General features: G+C 35.6%; 1 protein-coding gene across 26 annotated transcripts in view; it reads right to left on the bottom strand.

The window, feature by feature from the left end:
• Window positions 1-17907, bottom strand: part of GALNT13 (polypeptide N-acetylgalactosaminyltransferase 13) — a 943716-nt gene that overhangs the window by 167660 nt on the left and 758149 nt on the right. For 2 of the 26 annotated variants that reach the window (XM_086368915.1, XM_086368932.1), the window contains one exon: window positions 9666-10404. The exons of 22 other annotated variants lie outside the window; for them this stretch is intronic. In XM_086368915.1, the coding sequence (XP_086225041.1) occupies window positions 10370-10404 (35 nt within the window). In that variant the 3' untranslated portion in view covers window positions 9666-10369. Of the gene's footprint in view, window positions 1-6147; window positions 8781-9665; window positions 10405-11815; window positions 15917-17907 lie in introns of those variants that run through there. 2 more of the 26 variants (XM_086368900.1, XM_086368925.1) reach the window with 2 other exon arrangements.

Here is a 17907-nt window from a genome sequence, read left to right as displayed (position 1 = left end):
AGGAAAAAAAAAAAAAAAACAAACACCTAAAATACCTAATGGAATAAAGTGATATAAATTTTATCTATTTAGATATATGTCCATATATGATATGTAATATCTTACATAGAAGCATTAATATAATACAATGTTCAAACAAAGATATTAAAAACTACAGTCCACATTTACGACAAAATGTGTATTTGGTTATTCTTACATCAAAGGCTGGAAAGCTAAACACTAAAACACTGAGTGAATATCACTATGTGGTGAGTTTTCGGGTGTTTTAAAATGTCATCTTTTAGGATTTTAATTTTAATATTAAAAATAGATAAACTATTTACCCACAATCTAGGTTCACCATGTTAGCTTCAGATATCTTTTTAAAAAATAAAACATTGCAAATACAGCTAAAAGCCCCCTTGTTTCTTTTCTTTCCTCCCTATAATTTACCTATAATGCCATTATCATCCATTTATATTAAAAAATGTCTGGTGTATATTACTTTGTAATTAAGAAAACCATATTGAATATACCTGGTGTGGCATTTTAATGAATTGATGTTCATCATACTGAATTGATGCTAATTTGCCTCATTACTTTATATTTTAAATGGTAGCATTTCCACTTAAACCTTAGCCCTAATGTGGAATGCTTAACATATGGGACATGAAATTCCACCAGAGGCTACCAGGCATATCAAGGATTCTTTGATGGAAATGTGTACATAAGCCATTATAATGAAATATTTAACCATTTAAGATTTATGTTCATTTATTAATAATTAGAGATAGTATATTTGCAAAGTTACTGATTACAACTATTTTTGGTTACATAATGTTTAGAGCATGAAAGCAGAAAAGAACATTGATTTATTTATTTACCAAAATATAGTGGACATACAATATTATGTTAGTCTCAGGTGTACTATATAATGATTTGACATTTGCACATATTGTGAAATGAGCACAAGTCTAATAACCATATGTTCGCATACAAAGTATTATAATATAGATCATATTCATAATGCTGTATATTATATCCCAGTGACTTATTTAGAATATAATTGGAATTTTAAATTCTTAATCCTCTTCATCCATTTCATCCACCTCTCCACCTGCTCCATTCTGGCAATCACTCTTTTGTTTTCTATATCAATGAGTCTGCTTTCACTTTGTTTTACTTTTTTAGATTCCACATGTAAATGAGATAATGTGGTATTCCAATTATCTCCAATTTATTTTAATTACCATAATATTCTCTGGATCTATCCAAAGAATATTATGGCAATGACAAGATTGTAACAAATGACAAGAGTTCATTTTCAACAGCTGAGTAATATTCTATTGTTTATATACCACATTATCTGTATCCATTTATGTATTGATAAACTCTCCAGTTGTTTCAGTAACTTTGGAGAGAACCTTAGAAATTGTGATTATCCTCTTATTTGTGGGTCATCTACCTGGGGGTGTGAGTCTTAGCCATCTTATAACTCTGCCCCTCCTACCTTTTATCTTTAGATGTGGAAAATCTTTTCTTTTAGTCTCTAGATTGTTCTTATAAATTGTTGTCTATAAATAGTTGTAATTTGGGTGTGCCCTTGGGAGGAGGTGAGCTCAGGGTCTTCCTACTCTGCCATTGTGGTCATATTCCCATAAAAGAACTTTAATATCCTGAATTAATTAGAACTCTTGCACCACGGATTTACACAGTAAGGTAGATCAAAAGTTTCTTGTAGTAGGAAATCCCACTGCAGAGAAATAGTTAATTTCACCATAGCATTCCTTATTAATAAATATTGGGACATTAAAATTCTAAACTAGATGCCAAGTTATAATTAAAACCAAGGGCTTTTAATCAGAAAAAGAATCTGACCATTTTCAAACTAATGTTATAATTATATTTAAAAGATTGTGGTTTTATTAGTTTGCTTAGACAAAAGAAATTGTCCATGATTTCTGCATTCTAAATTGAATTCTAAAAGCACCATTTAAATATAATCATACTTCAAATCAAATGTTCTGGCTAAAGAATGACTTTGTACTCCTTTAGTGCTTAACAGGAAAGGTTCTACAAATGAAACAACCTCAACTGAAGATCTGAAATTTAAATTGACCCCTGTGGTCTCACAAATGAGCTGGGAGCCAAGAATATCCTTGATTAGATTGCAGGAGTTATCCATGTGCACACTGTCTAATTGCCTAAGTTGGCAAAGCTTTCTGGTATCCCTGATGGTCTTTGGAAGGTGAAGGCCACTTTCGAAAGAAAATCAAAAGTCTATGACTATTGACTATGCAAACTGTACCTCTAATTTAAAATAATCCTACCACTAACCATCCCAGTTTTGCCTCACAGTCTGTTCTTTTAATCCTAAACATAGCAGGAGCTCACTGAATCAGAATTCTAGGTGTGCTTTTTCACTTTGGTAGTTCTATATGCAGGTGGCACTCAACTCTTTCTCTGACCCACTATTCACGCTATTCTGCCCTTTGGTTTTATTGTGTGTTTGTCATTCATCCTGATAGACATATCCTTCTTTATAACCATTGTTGTTGTTGTTCAGTGGCTAAGCTGTGTCCAACTCTTTGTGACCTCATGGACTACAGCATACCAGGCTTCCTTGCCTTTATAGCCATTATCTATACATTACTCATCTTAGAATTCCTAAGGTTTCCTATCAAAGTATCAAGTGGATACTTAATGAATAGATACAAAAAGACATAAATATAGACTTACAGCAGATGAGACAGACAAAGCTATCAGATCATGAGGAAATTTGAATATTTTACTAATTATCCCAAAATTTTAATTTCTAATAATTTATACTAAGGTTAGGTAAAGATTTAAATCTAAAAAATGTTGACTGCTATATGGTTTATAACTTATTTTAAATGACCATGAGTCCTGGTAATTAGGGTTTAAGTGAATAATTTTGATTAAGCCATATAATTTAAAATAATACAGTCATGATGAAGTGTAAATATAATTTCTGAATGGGAAGATGTTCAAGATATGTAAATTACTTGATTTTGTTTCTTGTTTTCTGTCTGGATATTACAAGAATGTATACAAAAATTTTCACAGTGACTATCACTGGTATTAGATTTATAGTTATCATTGCCTTTAAACAATATATTTTTATTTCTACTTTTCTTGTACAGACATATTCTTTTTGTAACAGAAATATGAATTCTTAAAAATGATTAAATTAAATGGTTTGATGATTAAAGTGATTCTTTAGTTGCTCTAGTAATACATTAAAGAAAAGGTTTTATCTAAAATGCTTTATTCTTTGAATTAAGAAATACAATTGTATTATTGGGTTCAAAATAATAATGTTTAGCATTTGCTATTTGTTGAATAAAGTCATTGAAAGAAGCAAATAATTTTGCAAATCTTTAATTGTGCAGACAATTATTTCCTGTAACACTGCCTTATTTTCCTCTGATATTTCATATTATAATAATAATTTTGAATTCATTTAAAATAGCAATGAATTCTTTATATCTCTGATTTACAAAAGCAATGCAAAAAAATGTTTCAAAATATCAGTGTTGAACAATGACTAACTTATAAATGAATAGTTCTTGCTATTGCAAAGGCAATTAGCAGCTTATCCCTTCTCGACAAATTAAAATGATGAACATTTCTTCCTGTTAAAGGAAAAAGTGGTTCTCCAACTGAATCTGAAAATGGCAGCTGATGCTTTGTTTGAAACTAGGCTTTTGTTTTAACAAATGAAACTCATCTAGTGTATTTGCTTGGATACTAATCATGGAGGATAATATCATAAAGCCTTTATCTACAATTGTAGTAACTTACAAAGCTTCACAGACAGCTGAGTTCATTATGTTGGAGCTGCCAATCACATAGCCAGGCATTTATACAGCTTTTGAACTCTCTCATTGTCATATTTCCTCATGGACATTTCTTTTTTCATCTCTTTCATAAGATGTTTAAACATTCCATTCTGTCTCCTTACAAATGACACTCTAGAAGATCCCCATCAGATTTTCTTTGCCAAGAAAACTAAGACATTTATTTATTCCAATACTGTTCAAGATATGATTCTTCAAGCTAATCTCAAATTAAATAATTAAATTCCCTATTGAGATTTTTTTTTTTCTGCCTGCACTTTGAAACACTATAGGATATCATAGCATCCAATACACTCTAAGTTCAATATGGATTCCTTTAACTTCTGCCAAGATAACTCATGATGTCTAAGAAATCAATAATCAATATTTAAATTGAATCAGAACTAGAAGTATTCTAAGCACTTGAGAACTTAGAACTGTAAATATGACATAATAAAAAAAATGTTGAGTCACTGATGTGGATTGTCAGTCCTTGTCATCCAAACCCTATAGCCACTACCACAGAACTTTATCCTGGGGTCCCCATTCAAACCAAGGCAGTAACTATCCATCTGGTTATCTACTTCAGAAAACCTGCCACCATCTTTGACTTCTCTCTCTCTCAAAAATTTCAAGCATTCACTACATTTTGTTTCTTCTATTTCACAGTATTTTTGAACTTTCTGTACAACTCTCCATTCTCACTACTATACAAATTTAGGCTGTCAACATTTTACACTTGGTTTAGAATACATCCTTCAACCTTCAGTCTTATCCCACTCCAATTCCTTTGCCATATAACAGTCAAGAGTGATCTCTCAAAATAATTCATTTTCCATTTACATGTTTCAATGACACCCTTGTCCCTTTGAAATAAATTTCATGCTGTTACTTAACTCTTTCAATCGTATTAAATTTCTCATTTTTGGTTCCTGGAAAGCATCATGCTCTCTTAATTCTCTGAAGTGATAAATTCTGATTCTTTTGTCAGGAGAAGTCCATTTTTCCCACTGTGTCCTGTCCTTGGCTAACTTCTGCATATCATTTATGCTTTGGCTTAGAAATGGCTTCACTCAGAAAGACTGCTCTGGCCTCCTAAAGCTATTTTTAGAAGACTTTCTAAACATTCTGTTGTGCATTTCTCCATCTCCCATCCTACTTTAAAAACTGCATCCTCACTCCTTATTTACTTGTCTTTATTCACCTCCATGTGGTAACACTAATAAGAATGGGGATTTTTAATTCAACGTTTCTTCAAGAAAAAAAAAAAATGGACTCAAGATGTCAAAGCAAAAATTATTCATATATGTTTCATTACAACTCAAATTTGTTGCCAAATAAATAGAACTACCTAATTTTCTTCCAGCTTAGGGCTTTGAATTCCTTAGCTCTGTCCTAAGTGTCTAAAATAATATCATTCCAAAGGCATTATTCTTCTTTTATACTTTTCCAAAGTTTTTTTTTTTTTTTTTTTTCTTTCCCCTCTCTCCTTTCAAAGGCTGGGGACTTTTCTGCTTTCTGTAGAAATAAAATCCATTTTTCTCATTGGCTTGTTTCCTGTTTGTTCTACAGCTGAATCCCTATACTGCCAGAACAACAAGGATATTAAGCTTAATAACAGACTCCTAGGAGCTTTCTCTGTAATCGTCTTTGTTGGAGTGGCTCTTTCTTTCCTATGCCCCTTCCGTAAGTGCATCCATGTGAATAGAGAGCATAGCTTCAACAAGTGAAAAACCTTCTTTTCTCTGACTAATTTGAAGCAGCTACACAGTCTTCTCTTATTATCAAGGTTTTTGGAAAATAAAGTCATGTGATTCTTCTTTCCCAAACCTCTCCATTTTCTACCATGCATTCAAGCTCTCTCCTATCCTTGCCTTTTTTAGAACATGCTTAATACTAAAGGGCCTGAAGGAAAAGATTAAAAATGTCCATTATTTTTCAAGAGTCAGTGTTTCTCGAGGCCTTCCTGATTCCCAGGTGCAGAGCTAGGTGGGATCTGGTCTTACAAAAAGACAGACTTTCTAAACAACTTCCCTGTTGGTGGAAAAGGCAGACTCATAAACAGATCATTTCAAACCAGTGTGATGTCTCAAATCTAAGGTTTGAGCATTTCTACAGAAGCACTGGAAATTAAGTGACTAATTCTGCTTGGAAAGAATTAGGAAAAGGAGATATGAGATTCAGAAAAGCTTTCAAGAGGAGGAAGCACACACCTCTGTGTTTTCTGTTTTTTAAATTTTCCTACAACAAAATATGTCAATATCAGGAAACATATATGAATAAATAGATTTATATTCCATTCATTTTCTTTTACAGTCATATAAGAAAAGAAATGAATTTTGTTCATTTGACTTTAGGCTTGAATCTAATTTCATAAATTTGCTGGATCTCCATTAGAATCTTCCCAGTCATCTGGCTCTGGGAGGAGAGAAGCATAGGTTGCAGCTACTTCAAGCCTGAGCACAGGGAGCCCCCGCCCACTCTGCCACAGGAAGACCTATTCACCTTCTGGTGATACTTATATGACTGGGCGAGCAACCAGGAGAGGTAGGTGTGTTACTGTAAAGAGACTCCTCCACTTGTTTGTCTGAACTCTCAGCATCCAGAATATTGGGCCCAGCAAAGAATCTTACTTAAAAAAAAAAGAGAGAGACAGATAGAGATATTTCCCTTGCAAACCATGAAACAGAGCTTTATAGGCCACTTACCATTTCCTTTAAAAATCTCCCTTGGTTAGATACTCAGAGTTTCTTTGTGAGGTAGCTAGGACAGAATGTATTATTCCCACTGTCGAGATGAGTTGCTGAGACCCATTAAGATTCAAGGATTTATTGTAACTAGACAAGTCTTGTAAAACCAAGCCTTGAATCATCTGGCTACAAAGTCAGAGTTTATGTTCCTTATTTCTAGGTTTGGCTGATGTAGGCTTCCCTGGTGGCTCAGACAGTAAAGAATTCTCCTGCAATGCGGGAGACCTGGGTTCCATCCCTAGGTTAGGAAGATCCCCTAGAGAAGGAAATGGCAACCCACTCCAATATTCTTGCCTGGAGAGTCCCCATGGACAGAGAAGAGCCTGGTAGGCTACAGTCCATGGGATTGCAAAGAGTTGGACATGACTGAGTAACTAAGCACAGCACACAGAAAACAGTATCTCTTTCTCTTACACAACATTCATATCCATATACATATACAACATTCATATTCTCACACAATGACAGCCTCAATTCTTCTGTCTTTAATACCAGCAAACCCTTCTATAGTTCATAATGTTTGAAACAACTTGCATACTGGACAATATTGGGTAATTAGACAAATATAAATACATCATGTTCAAATATGTTTGAAAACATAAATACAACTGTTGTTCATTTGTTCATTTACCACTTGCTCATTCTCCTATGTATTCTTCTATAGGGGAGAATTTGCTCCAGATACTAGGCAGAGACACATGAATAAATCAAAGTCCATACCCTTGAGGAGCTTCCATTTGAATTAAAGATATAAATAAAAATATTATGTTTTTATAAATGCAATTTTAGGAATCCAGATAAAGTGCCATGGGTTAAGACTAAGCAAAAAGACAAGCAGTAAATAGGATCTTAAGGGCATTTTTCAGATGAATAAAGGATAATGGCATTCTGGAATGAAACAAGAGGGTGTCTACAGATACAGAGGTTAAGTGTGTGGATTGCTCACCAGGTGGGGAAAGCATGGTATTTTGAATGCTGATTCCAAGAGGTTGTAACATCAAATATTTTCCATAAGATAAAATAAGTTATATAACCCACAACTGCATTGAAGCCTAAAACAGATAACATTAATGACAGCAGGTATCGTCTGTTTAAATTGTTCAAACTAGTCAAATGAATTTCTTTCTTAATGAAGATTGCCTTGGGCATTTGCCTCCAGAACTTTTGTCTCTTTCACCACTCTGAGACAGAAGCCCATATATTAAGATTTCCTGGTTGTTGATAAAGCCTGACATCTTTCAGAGTATATAAAACAGTACATATACGTTACTTTGTCAAAATTAGATTCAATTGTCACTTTTCTCTGAATAACTTCCTAGAAATGTATTTTCACTAAAATTCTAGAGGAATTTTTATTTGTATGAAAAGAGTATTTCTCAGTAGACACACAGGGAAATTTATAAGCAAGAAAATGTGGTTACTTAATAGATTTTTTAATGATAGTTTAAGAGACAATCTTATCAAACTGTTGCCACATACATTTCTCCCCAGTTTCAAAAGCTTGCATTATTTTTTTTTCATGTATAGCCAATGCCTTGATTAAAGTTTTATTGTATATTACATTTTAATAAGGAAAAGAAATAGTGTTATAAAGAGAATATTTATGATGACCTTTAAGTTTTTCTTTAAGTTTTCATAATGCTTATAATGATGAAATACCAAGTGTCTAGGCATACGAATTACCCTAACTCAGCTCTTGTCATGTGATCTTTCGTCCTTGTCACACTTCTGGCTGAGACAAGGGAAAAAATAGTGAGAAAAAAGTATTTGTAGTGTAATCCCTTTAAATATATATTATTACAAAAGGACTGGGGTTTAAAAGTACTCAATAGGAACTAACTAATGGGAAGGACAAGATTATATTGTTTAAATTTAGGTCATATTTTATTTTGTTACTTGAACCCATACCTTTTCATGTGAATATACTGGCCAACACAACTGAATCTAATGTAAAATAGGAGTTAGAATAAGATGTGAATTTTTGATCCATGGTATGCTGTGGTTAGAGTAAAAACTGATGTCTTATTGAGATCCATTTTTATGGAGATTTTACAAAAAATCTCCATTTTAGAGAGATTTCTGGAATGAAGACATAAATACCCAAAACCGTTGATTCCTGGATGCAAGAGCAGCAGCATTATGAAGCTGGGAATCAGATTAGCTTCTCTCTCAATTGACCAGAGTTCAATGGCTTAGTAAAGATAAAAGAAGACAGAGGTATATATATTAGGGGAATGAGGTGATTACTGTCTCCCGCATTTCACCACAGTAGCTTTGTCCAACAAGTGATGATTTTATATTCATTCAATTGCCCTTGTTGCCCACCAGGGAACAACTGTAGCCTGCCAGGCTCTTCTGTCCATGAGATTTCCCAGGCAAGAATACTGGAGTGGGTTGCCATTTCCTTCTCCAGGGCATCTGCCTGATCCAGGGATCAAACCCGGGTCTCTTTTATTGCAGACAGATTTTTTACTGACTGAGCTACCAGATAGGCATTGCTAATTTGATTGGGCTCAGCTATATACAAACATTCACTGAACATATATACTAATGGATAGGTTTCTTAGACCCCAGAGCAGAGACAGGAGCTCTAGTCTCCGAGAAGTTCTTGTTTGCTTGTGGTCAGTGAACGCGTGCTGGTCAATTTCTCTATATTTAAAGCGTGTGTATGTGTTAATTTCCTGTAACTGGGTCCTAGTAAGACTGTGTTTTTTCTGGAATCTCAGTTTGAGTATGGATGCATATCATCTGTCTGGCTATGATGTAATATTGGTTTCCCATCTGGCTATTTTTTTCCCTCTCTGTACAATTTTACCACCTGGAACTCACTAGTTATGATATAAAGGGGGTGAATTAGGGTATGGGAACTTCACTATGTCTTATCTTTTCAAAAATGTAAAGAATTAGATACCCAGAGGAACTAAACTGGCAAAGCACAGAAGCACAGACACAAGCCTGCATGTACACACGGATAAACACACTGACTACCCTTATAAAAATTGATCATTATTATTAAAAATAAGAACTTCAGTTAATTATCAACCTCACAAAGAAATTAAAATCACAAGGCCCAAACTGGGTGAAAATACTTTCAACATTTATTAAGCAACAAAAGAACGGTGTACAGAATACATAAGAATACCGTAATATCAATAAGGGAATGGTAACATGAATAAATGAACAAAATTATGAACAAGCTTTTAAGAGAAGAAATATTGATGGCCAACAAATAATTAAAGTTCAACCTCATTAACAAAATGACTGCATAGAAGATTGATATGTAAACATCAATTGCTACTAGTTCAGTTCAGTTGCTCAGTCTAGTCCGACTCTTTGTGACCCCATGGACTGCAGAGTGCCAGGCTTCCATGTCCAACTCCAACCCAGAGCCTGCTCATTCCTCAAGTCGGTGATGCCATCCAACCATCTCATCCTCTGTCATCCCCTTCTCCTCCTGCCTTCAATCTTTCCCAGAATCAGGGTCTTTTCAAATGAGTCAGTTCTTTGCATCAGGTGGCCAAAGTATTGGAGTTTCAGCTTCAGCATCAGTCCTTCCAATGAATATTTGGGACTGATTTCCTTTAGGATGGACTGGTTGGATCTCCTTGCTGTCCAAGGGACTCTCAAGAATCTTATGCAACACCACAGTTCGAAAGCAGCAATTCTCCGGTGCTCAGCTTTCTTTATGGTCCAACTCTCACATCCAGGATTTGTGTACAAAGATGTTTACTTTGATAGTATTCTTTCAACTTTACTTTATCACATGAATGCCCATTTTCATCATAAAAACACACAAAATCTTCTACACAATGTCCCTAAAATAAAGATGATATAAATTAACGTAGGGCTTCCCTGGTGGCTCAGTCAGTAAAGAATCTGACTGCAATGTGGGAGACCTGGGTTCTGTCCCTGGGTTGGGAAGATCCGCTGGAGGAGGACATGGCAACCCACTCCAGTATTCTTGCCTGGAGAATCCCTATGGACAAAGGAGCCTGGCAGGTTACAGTCCATGGGGTTGCAAAGAGTTGGACATGACTGAGCAACTAAGCACACACACATAAATTAATGAAAATATTATGTAAATGTAATGGAAAGGGGGGAAATGAGGTTAACAAGAAGCTAAAAAGTGAAAATTTCAAAATACATGGGACTGGACTACTCTGGTAGCTTAGTGATAAAGAATCTGCCTGCCAATGCAGGAGACACAGGTTCGATCCCTGATCTGGGAAGATCCCACATGCCGGTATGGAGCAACTAAGCCTGTATGGAACAACTACTGAGCCTGTGTTCTAGAGCTCAGGAGCTGGAACTGCTGAACCCTGCGTGCCTAGAGGTGTGCTCTGCAACAAGAGAAAGCCATGGCAATGGGCAATGAGAAGCCCATGCACCAGAGCTAGAGAGCAGCCCCTGCTTGCTGCAACTAGAGAAAAATCCTCACAGCAACAAAGACCTAGCACAGTCAAAAATAAATACATAAAATTAAAAACTAAATGCACAGGACTATATCTGAAACAACAGTTGATAAAATTTGAAGGCAAAACCTAAAAAGAGAAATCAGAAGAGGTCATTCTGCCAGTGATATGATTACATTTACAGCACTCTCATGTTCTAATTTGATCCATAAAAGACCTTAAACATACAGAGAAGTGCATTGTTAGCAGCATATTCCTTAAATTATCTTCTATGAGACTTGGGTAGAAACTACAAATTATAGAGTTTAAATTGCAGTAATAATATTGCTGATTAAGGTCATTTATCTAAGTTCTGGAAATCTGGCGAGCAGGGACAGACTTTGCATTATTGAAATTAAAGAGTGCTCTCATCCGGTACTCTCATGGAAATAAAAGCGCACTTTATCTTCGCATAGAGTTTGGCCCAACCAAGGTCAGCCCGTAAAAGATTTCCTCAAAAAAGCATCTTAGTTACCAGCCCCCAGGACCAGTCCTGTATTCAACTGCAAATTCTCAGCACAGATTATAGCAGAGGCAATTTTGACCTAAACAAAAACCCACTCAAAGCAGGTGTTACCAGCTATCCTCCAAGACTAGAGGAAACTTTAGCAGTTATCCAGCAGAGAGAGTATCACATTTAAAGCAAGAAGCATTCCTGACAGGCAACCCAGAATGACTCAGTTGTATAATGTACTCTTGGCACTTGATTTAATCTACTACAGAGTTAGTTAATATTGATACTTTATGTTAGGGAATATTTTCAAAACAGATTTTTTCTTTTCTTTCCACAATTTTGAGTGCTTTCTTCTGACAAGTGTTAGAAAGTAGAGTGTTTTGTATCTCAGAGCCAGTTCCTGTTTAAGATAATATATCTCTGTTCAATGACATCTTCTGTAGGTATACAAAAACATATCGATGCTGGCTTGGTAGAGGGCAGAGACTAGGATTTCAACTTCTGTCTCTTCAAAAAGGAAGTGAAAACCTTATATAAAAAGATATAGCTGCTTTATCAAATATTCATATTGATGCTGGCAGAAATTACTAGCTATACAAGGGGCAATTTTGTTACTGTAGATAGAGTTTCCAGATGTAGAAAATAAAAATACAGGTTGTCCAGTTAAATTTGCATTTCATATTATCAACAATTAATTACTTGGCATAAATATGATCCAAGAATCAAGTATTTCTCAGGACATTAAAATATTATTTGTTGTTGGACTGACATTCAAATTTAACATGGAGTCTTATGTTGGGGGATAGGGGACTGGAATCCCTTCATAAATGGAGAAATCATATAAAAAGCTTAGTTATTTGGTCTTAGCTTTAAGAGGCTCAATGCTGCCAAATACTTGTGCATCTATTCGAGGGGCCAGGGGAGAACAAGAGAGCCAACCAGAGGAGATAAAAATGAGACCAAATGCTTCTCTCAAACTTTAACATGAACAAGAATCACTGAAGATCTTTCAAATATCTAATAAAGTGCTGTTTTGAATAACTGCATCTCACACTGGGGGCAGGAGCAAAGCTTTCTGTTCTGAGAAGGCCAGGAGTTCCGAGGTGGTAGTGGTAACCCTGCTCTCCTGAGAAGTTGGCATGGATCATTTTTCAGGTTCAGGGATGAGGATGTTCCTATTCAAACTGGCCAGGCTCTCTAGTGGGAAGTACCTTTGATTTCCTCACCCAACCATTTCTATGAGGCGCTAAGATACCCCAGGGTTTAGCCTTGTAGAGATGAGGTGGTGGAAATTCCAACCACAGTGGGCCAGTACCAGCAGGTTCAAGACCTCAGGGAGGAATGCTTCCTGAGTCTCCCGTAAAGAGACAGAAAGGAAAGTGAGGAAACACTTTCACCAGGGTGAAACATCTCACAAATAATGCAGAGTCTCTTCATTGGAAATCACCTACTGCTTCTGGAGGCCATGTCCAGGGCATTGTGGCGGGGCTGAATAATCCCACCTACTATTCCCATTTGCCAGTCCCAGATGATCACACAACTGCTGAGGGCACCAGTCCCAGGAGCTCTCAGTTATAGCGAGTGGCCTCATCTCTATTTTGTGCACCAGAGCCATTGTGCCCTCTCCCACATTTTCTGATTCACAGTTAGGGAAGCCCACTGGTCCTCCCTACTTTCTCTGCAATTTACTTTTGTTCTTGTGGCCACCCCAGTTTAACCCCTTAAATGTGGAACTTGAAAAAGGATTGGTTCCTGCCCTTTATGAAAACCATGGGCCCCTCAGGCAAATCAGTCTGCCTTATCTCTACAGCCCAGAGCTACAAAAACAGATGCTGATGTAGCATTTGCCAAGTTATCTGCAAATGTGTCATTTAAATATAGCACAATATAAAAATAAAAATCTTTATGCATTGTGCTGCTCAATAACCTCCAGAGGACAAAGATCAGATTCAATGGATGAAAAAATTAGTAAAGTAAAATTGTACCCTTTGCACATAATTTTAAAGTTAGTAAGATCAAGACATAATTGGGATTATATAAGATAAAATATCTCATATTAATAAGATGATAAAGAATGAAAATGTTAAAGAAAAGAATTTTCAAAAATACAAGAAAATGTTTTCCAAAAATGTTCAAGAGCATAAACCAAAAGGTAGGAAGCAAACACAATAAATTTAGGTTACATCAAAATCAAGGATCTCTCATTGGAATGATGCAAAAGTAATTAAGATAAAGCATGAAAGAGGAATGGGATGGGTGGAAATGGGTTGGATCAAGACTTTCTCCACATTAACTTGCTTTATATTATTTTCATTTTTGAACTATGTGAATTTATTACATATTCAAAATACAATAAACATTAAAAATTGAAAAAAAAAATCTAGCTTAATGAAAAAAGCATGGACAAAGTTAATGGAAACCTGCAATGAGATACATGCTAGAATTATGAAAAACATCTGACAAAATTCTATGACTCACAGATTTTACTCCTAGGCATAAATCCCCTTCCCCATTCTTATATAAATTCATAAAACATGTATGTTGTTAGTACTTAGACATGTCTGTCACACAGTTAATATTATTTGACATTATTTGGTAAAGAAAGTAAAATTAATGGTGGCAGGGAACTGGAACTACTTTGATTAACCATCATTTTGTTGTTCTTCTTTAGTCACTAAGTCATGTCTGACTCTGCGACCCCTTGGACTGAAGCCTGCCAGGCTCCTCTGTCCCTGGGATTTTCCAGGCAAAAATACTGGAGTAGGTTGCTATTTCCTTCTCCAGGGAATCTTCCTGACCCAGGGATTGAACCCATGTCTCCTGCATTGGCAGGTACATTCTTTACTGTGGAACCACCAGGGAAGATTCCAACCATCATTAAGAGGATAAATAGTTAAAATGCAGTGGATTTCCATGACTGAGTGCTTTGTAGCATATAGATGTGTGCTTAAAAACCTAGAGTGGGTGTTAAAATGACAATATTTGTGGTATAAAGAAAAGAAAAATAATGAAATATAATTAAATGCCATTTATACTAATTACAAATAAATTAACCACAAACAATACAGTTTTTGAGAAAATATTCATATAAAAACTCTCAAAAGTATAATTATAAAGAAAAATATACACATATTAAACAAAATGTAATGTTATCTATAATGAGGGCAAAAGAAAAAAAAAGGAAGAAAAAAGAGGAAGAGGAGGGGGAAAGGGAGGGAGGAACAAGAACAAAGGAAGGGAGGAAAGAAAAGAAAGAAAAAAGAAAGCAAATCATAGCCATTGAATCAAAAAGTATGATTAACTGAATCCTCTTTATTCAAAGTTTAGGGGGAAAATCTGATAGATTAAAGATGGTCACAGATACTTGGCTATTCCTTTGTTTGAGATAGATACAAAGTCTAAACTCTTTCTCCTTGATTCTGTTTGCTTTAATGACTTCCTAAACTAACAGAATGTAGCTGAAGGGACATTCTGGGATTCTCAAGCCTCTCATCAGAATCCTTGCACCTCTGCCCAGGCCCCTTGAAACATTTACTCAAAGGGAAGTCAACTTCTTTGAAGGTTATCTGAGTACCTTTAGACCATTATACTGCAAAGGCCACTGATAAGCACTTCAGCTGAAGCTCTTAATACTTTGGCCGCTTGATGTGAAGAGAGACTCATTGGAAAAGACCCTGATGCTGGAAAAGACTGAGGGAAGGATAAAAGGGGGGCAACAGAGGATGAGATGGTTGGATGGCATCATTGGCTCAATAGACACAAGTTCGAGCAAATTCTAGAAGATGGTTAAGGACAGGGTGCATGCAGTCCATGGGGTTTCAAAAATGTTGGGCATGATTGAGCGACTGAACAACAACAAGCACCTCAGTTGACCATCCAACTCAGACCAGCCTTTTAGCCATCATAGCAAGGTGCCAGATATGCAAGAAAAGCCATCGTGGACTCAGCAGACCAACCTGCGTTACGGTTGAATACTACTGAGTAACTTCAGTCAATGCCACATGGAGCAGAGGAGTCACCCTTTTGAGCTCTGCCTGAATTTCTGATCCACAGAATCATGAGATATAATAAAATATTGTTTTAAGCTATCAAGTTTTTGGGTAATTTGCAATGCAGTAACAGAAAGCAAGAATCAGCACAAACTGATAATAAAAACTGACTACCAGTTTTGGCTACCCAAGTAGTGCAGTGGTAAAGAATCTGCCTGCCAATGCAGGAGACACAGGAGATGTGAGTTCAATCCCTGGGTTGGGAAGACCTCCTGGAGTAGAAAATGGCAACTCAGTATTCTTGGCTGGAAAATCCTATGGACAGAAGAGCCTGGTGGGCTACATTCCATGGAGTCGCAAAAGGTTGGACATGGCTGAGTACACATGCACACCACCAGTTAAAGTCTAGGTCTCAAGAATAAAATTATGAAGGCTGAAAGACAAAGATAAACAAAATACTATTAAAAATTCTGAAACTGCTTCCTACCCTGAGTCAGAGCTCTTTCAGACTAAGGCTGCCACAATATCCAGTGACATGCCTACTTAATTATTTCCTGGTCTGAGAGCAAGGTTCTGATCCTCTTTATTTTTGGCTCTTGCCCCCGATTCTTACCCTAAGTTAAAAGACCTGAGTCAGTGGAATGTATCCCTCCTTAGTGAGTGCTTCTGAATCATCCTGTTTATATCAACATAATCAGGGAGCAGAAAATGGTCTCATATTTCAAAAGAAGTAGGAAAGCTCATTGTTTCAGAAGAATATAGAGAGATAGAATGGAACTTAGAGATTATCATTTTCAGCTACTAATTTAAATAAAAATATTCAATACCTGAGAAACTGTCACTTTCCCAACATAATAAACAAATCTACATGTTTAAATATTAAATTCAAATTCAAGGTTTCTAATTTGCCTTTAAAGCCAGAGTCCTAGACCTGAGGTCCTAGAATCCTACATGCCCTTGAAATCCATAAGTAGGAATCAAAGCTTCCATGAATTCCAAACCCGTATGAACAAAGTTGTATATTTATGTATCCAACTGGGAAAAGTTTTATAGACTTCACAAATTCTCAAAGTAGTCTGTGATCTCTGCCCAGAAATGTATCTTATATAAAAGAAAGTGTCATTTTATTTTATAAATATTTTGTCACATGTATGTTATTTATCAACAATATTTTAAGTAATAACCTTTTCATAAATAATAGAATACACACATATTTATATATAAAATCCTTGGCCAGTGCATCCTTTTATTATTTTCTTCAGATATTTATTATTTATAATTTGTTAAGTCCTTAGTATGCTTCAGATACAGTTCAATATCTATATATAATTTATCTCATTATTGCTCACAAAAATGGAATATGTGAGATAAATGACATGTCAAAATGAGATTCTGTGTGGTAAATATAATAAAATTCCCACTTTATAGATGCAGAAGCTGAGGGATAAAGAGATTATATGACTAGTAAAGTTATAAATTGTGTAAGCTTACATAGCTACTTCTGGAATATGATTTACTTCTGTATACCTGTTTGCATTGTTTGATCAAAAATATTGAAATGTTTTCTCTATTAATGTTTTAATTTATAAAGAAATTGAAAGAATGAGAAGAAATAGAATTTAATGGTTATATTTAACTAAAAAAATTAAAAGATGGTAGAATAAAAAAAGCTTGAAGCAAGTATGGGAAAATAGGTGTCACTTGGCAAGGATCATGGATTACGAGAAAGGAAGAAAGGCTGACAATGGAAAACATCACCTAAGCTCCACCAGTGGGAAACAGTTACTTTTGTTTCAAGTCTGTCTTATCCAGATTTGGTGCCCGTCATCATGATGTAGCCAGGCTGGCTCCTGAGTTACAACCCTAGGGTATCTTTTTTCTCTTCCGTTTCCACTCCTCCCTGGGCTAAAATCACCTATTTTAGACCCCAGCATTCCCTCTCATCTTACATTACCTGGCCAAATCTTAAGCAAAATACATTTATGACACTAGTAGCTAATACCTTTTCCCTAAGATGGTTCTCTTCACTGTCTTTCCCATCTACATAATAAGGATTTTCCTAAGAGAGATCAATAAATACCAGAAGAAAATGGGAAACCAAAACATCAAGTGACTCTTACTGGAAAATATTCTACAGGTAAAAACCATCCTTTCAATGTTAATGCCCCGAGAAGTCTGATTTGAGATGAAGCTAGCAATCAAATTTAGAATCTTGGATGACACAGGATTGTGCAGAGAAATATCTGGGTTTTAGTACCAGAGTGAGATGGCATCTGGAAGTATAAGTAAAGAAAAAGCCTTCTTCAACCTCTCTGGTCTATGCCTAGGACAGTCTAGACTGGCTCCTGAAAGAAAAGAAAGCTGTGGAGATAGAGTGAAGAAGGTTTACCATTGGGAACACTAGTATTTTTACAAATAAAATAT

Source organism: Bos grunniens, chromosome 2, assembly GCF_055505025.1.
Source record: "Bos grunniens cultivar Pamir isolate PY7600 chromosome 2, Bosgru_T2T1.0, whole genome shotgun sequence".
NCBI lineage: Eukaryota > Metazoa > Chordata > Mammalia > Artiodactyla > Bovidae > Bos > Bos grunniens.
The sequence above is the reverse complement of the archived record's forward strand: the minus strand, read 5'-3'. Positions and strand labels throughout refer to the sequence as shown.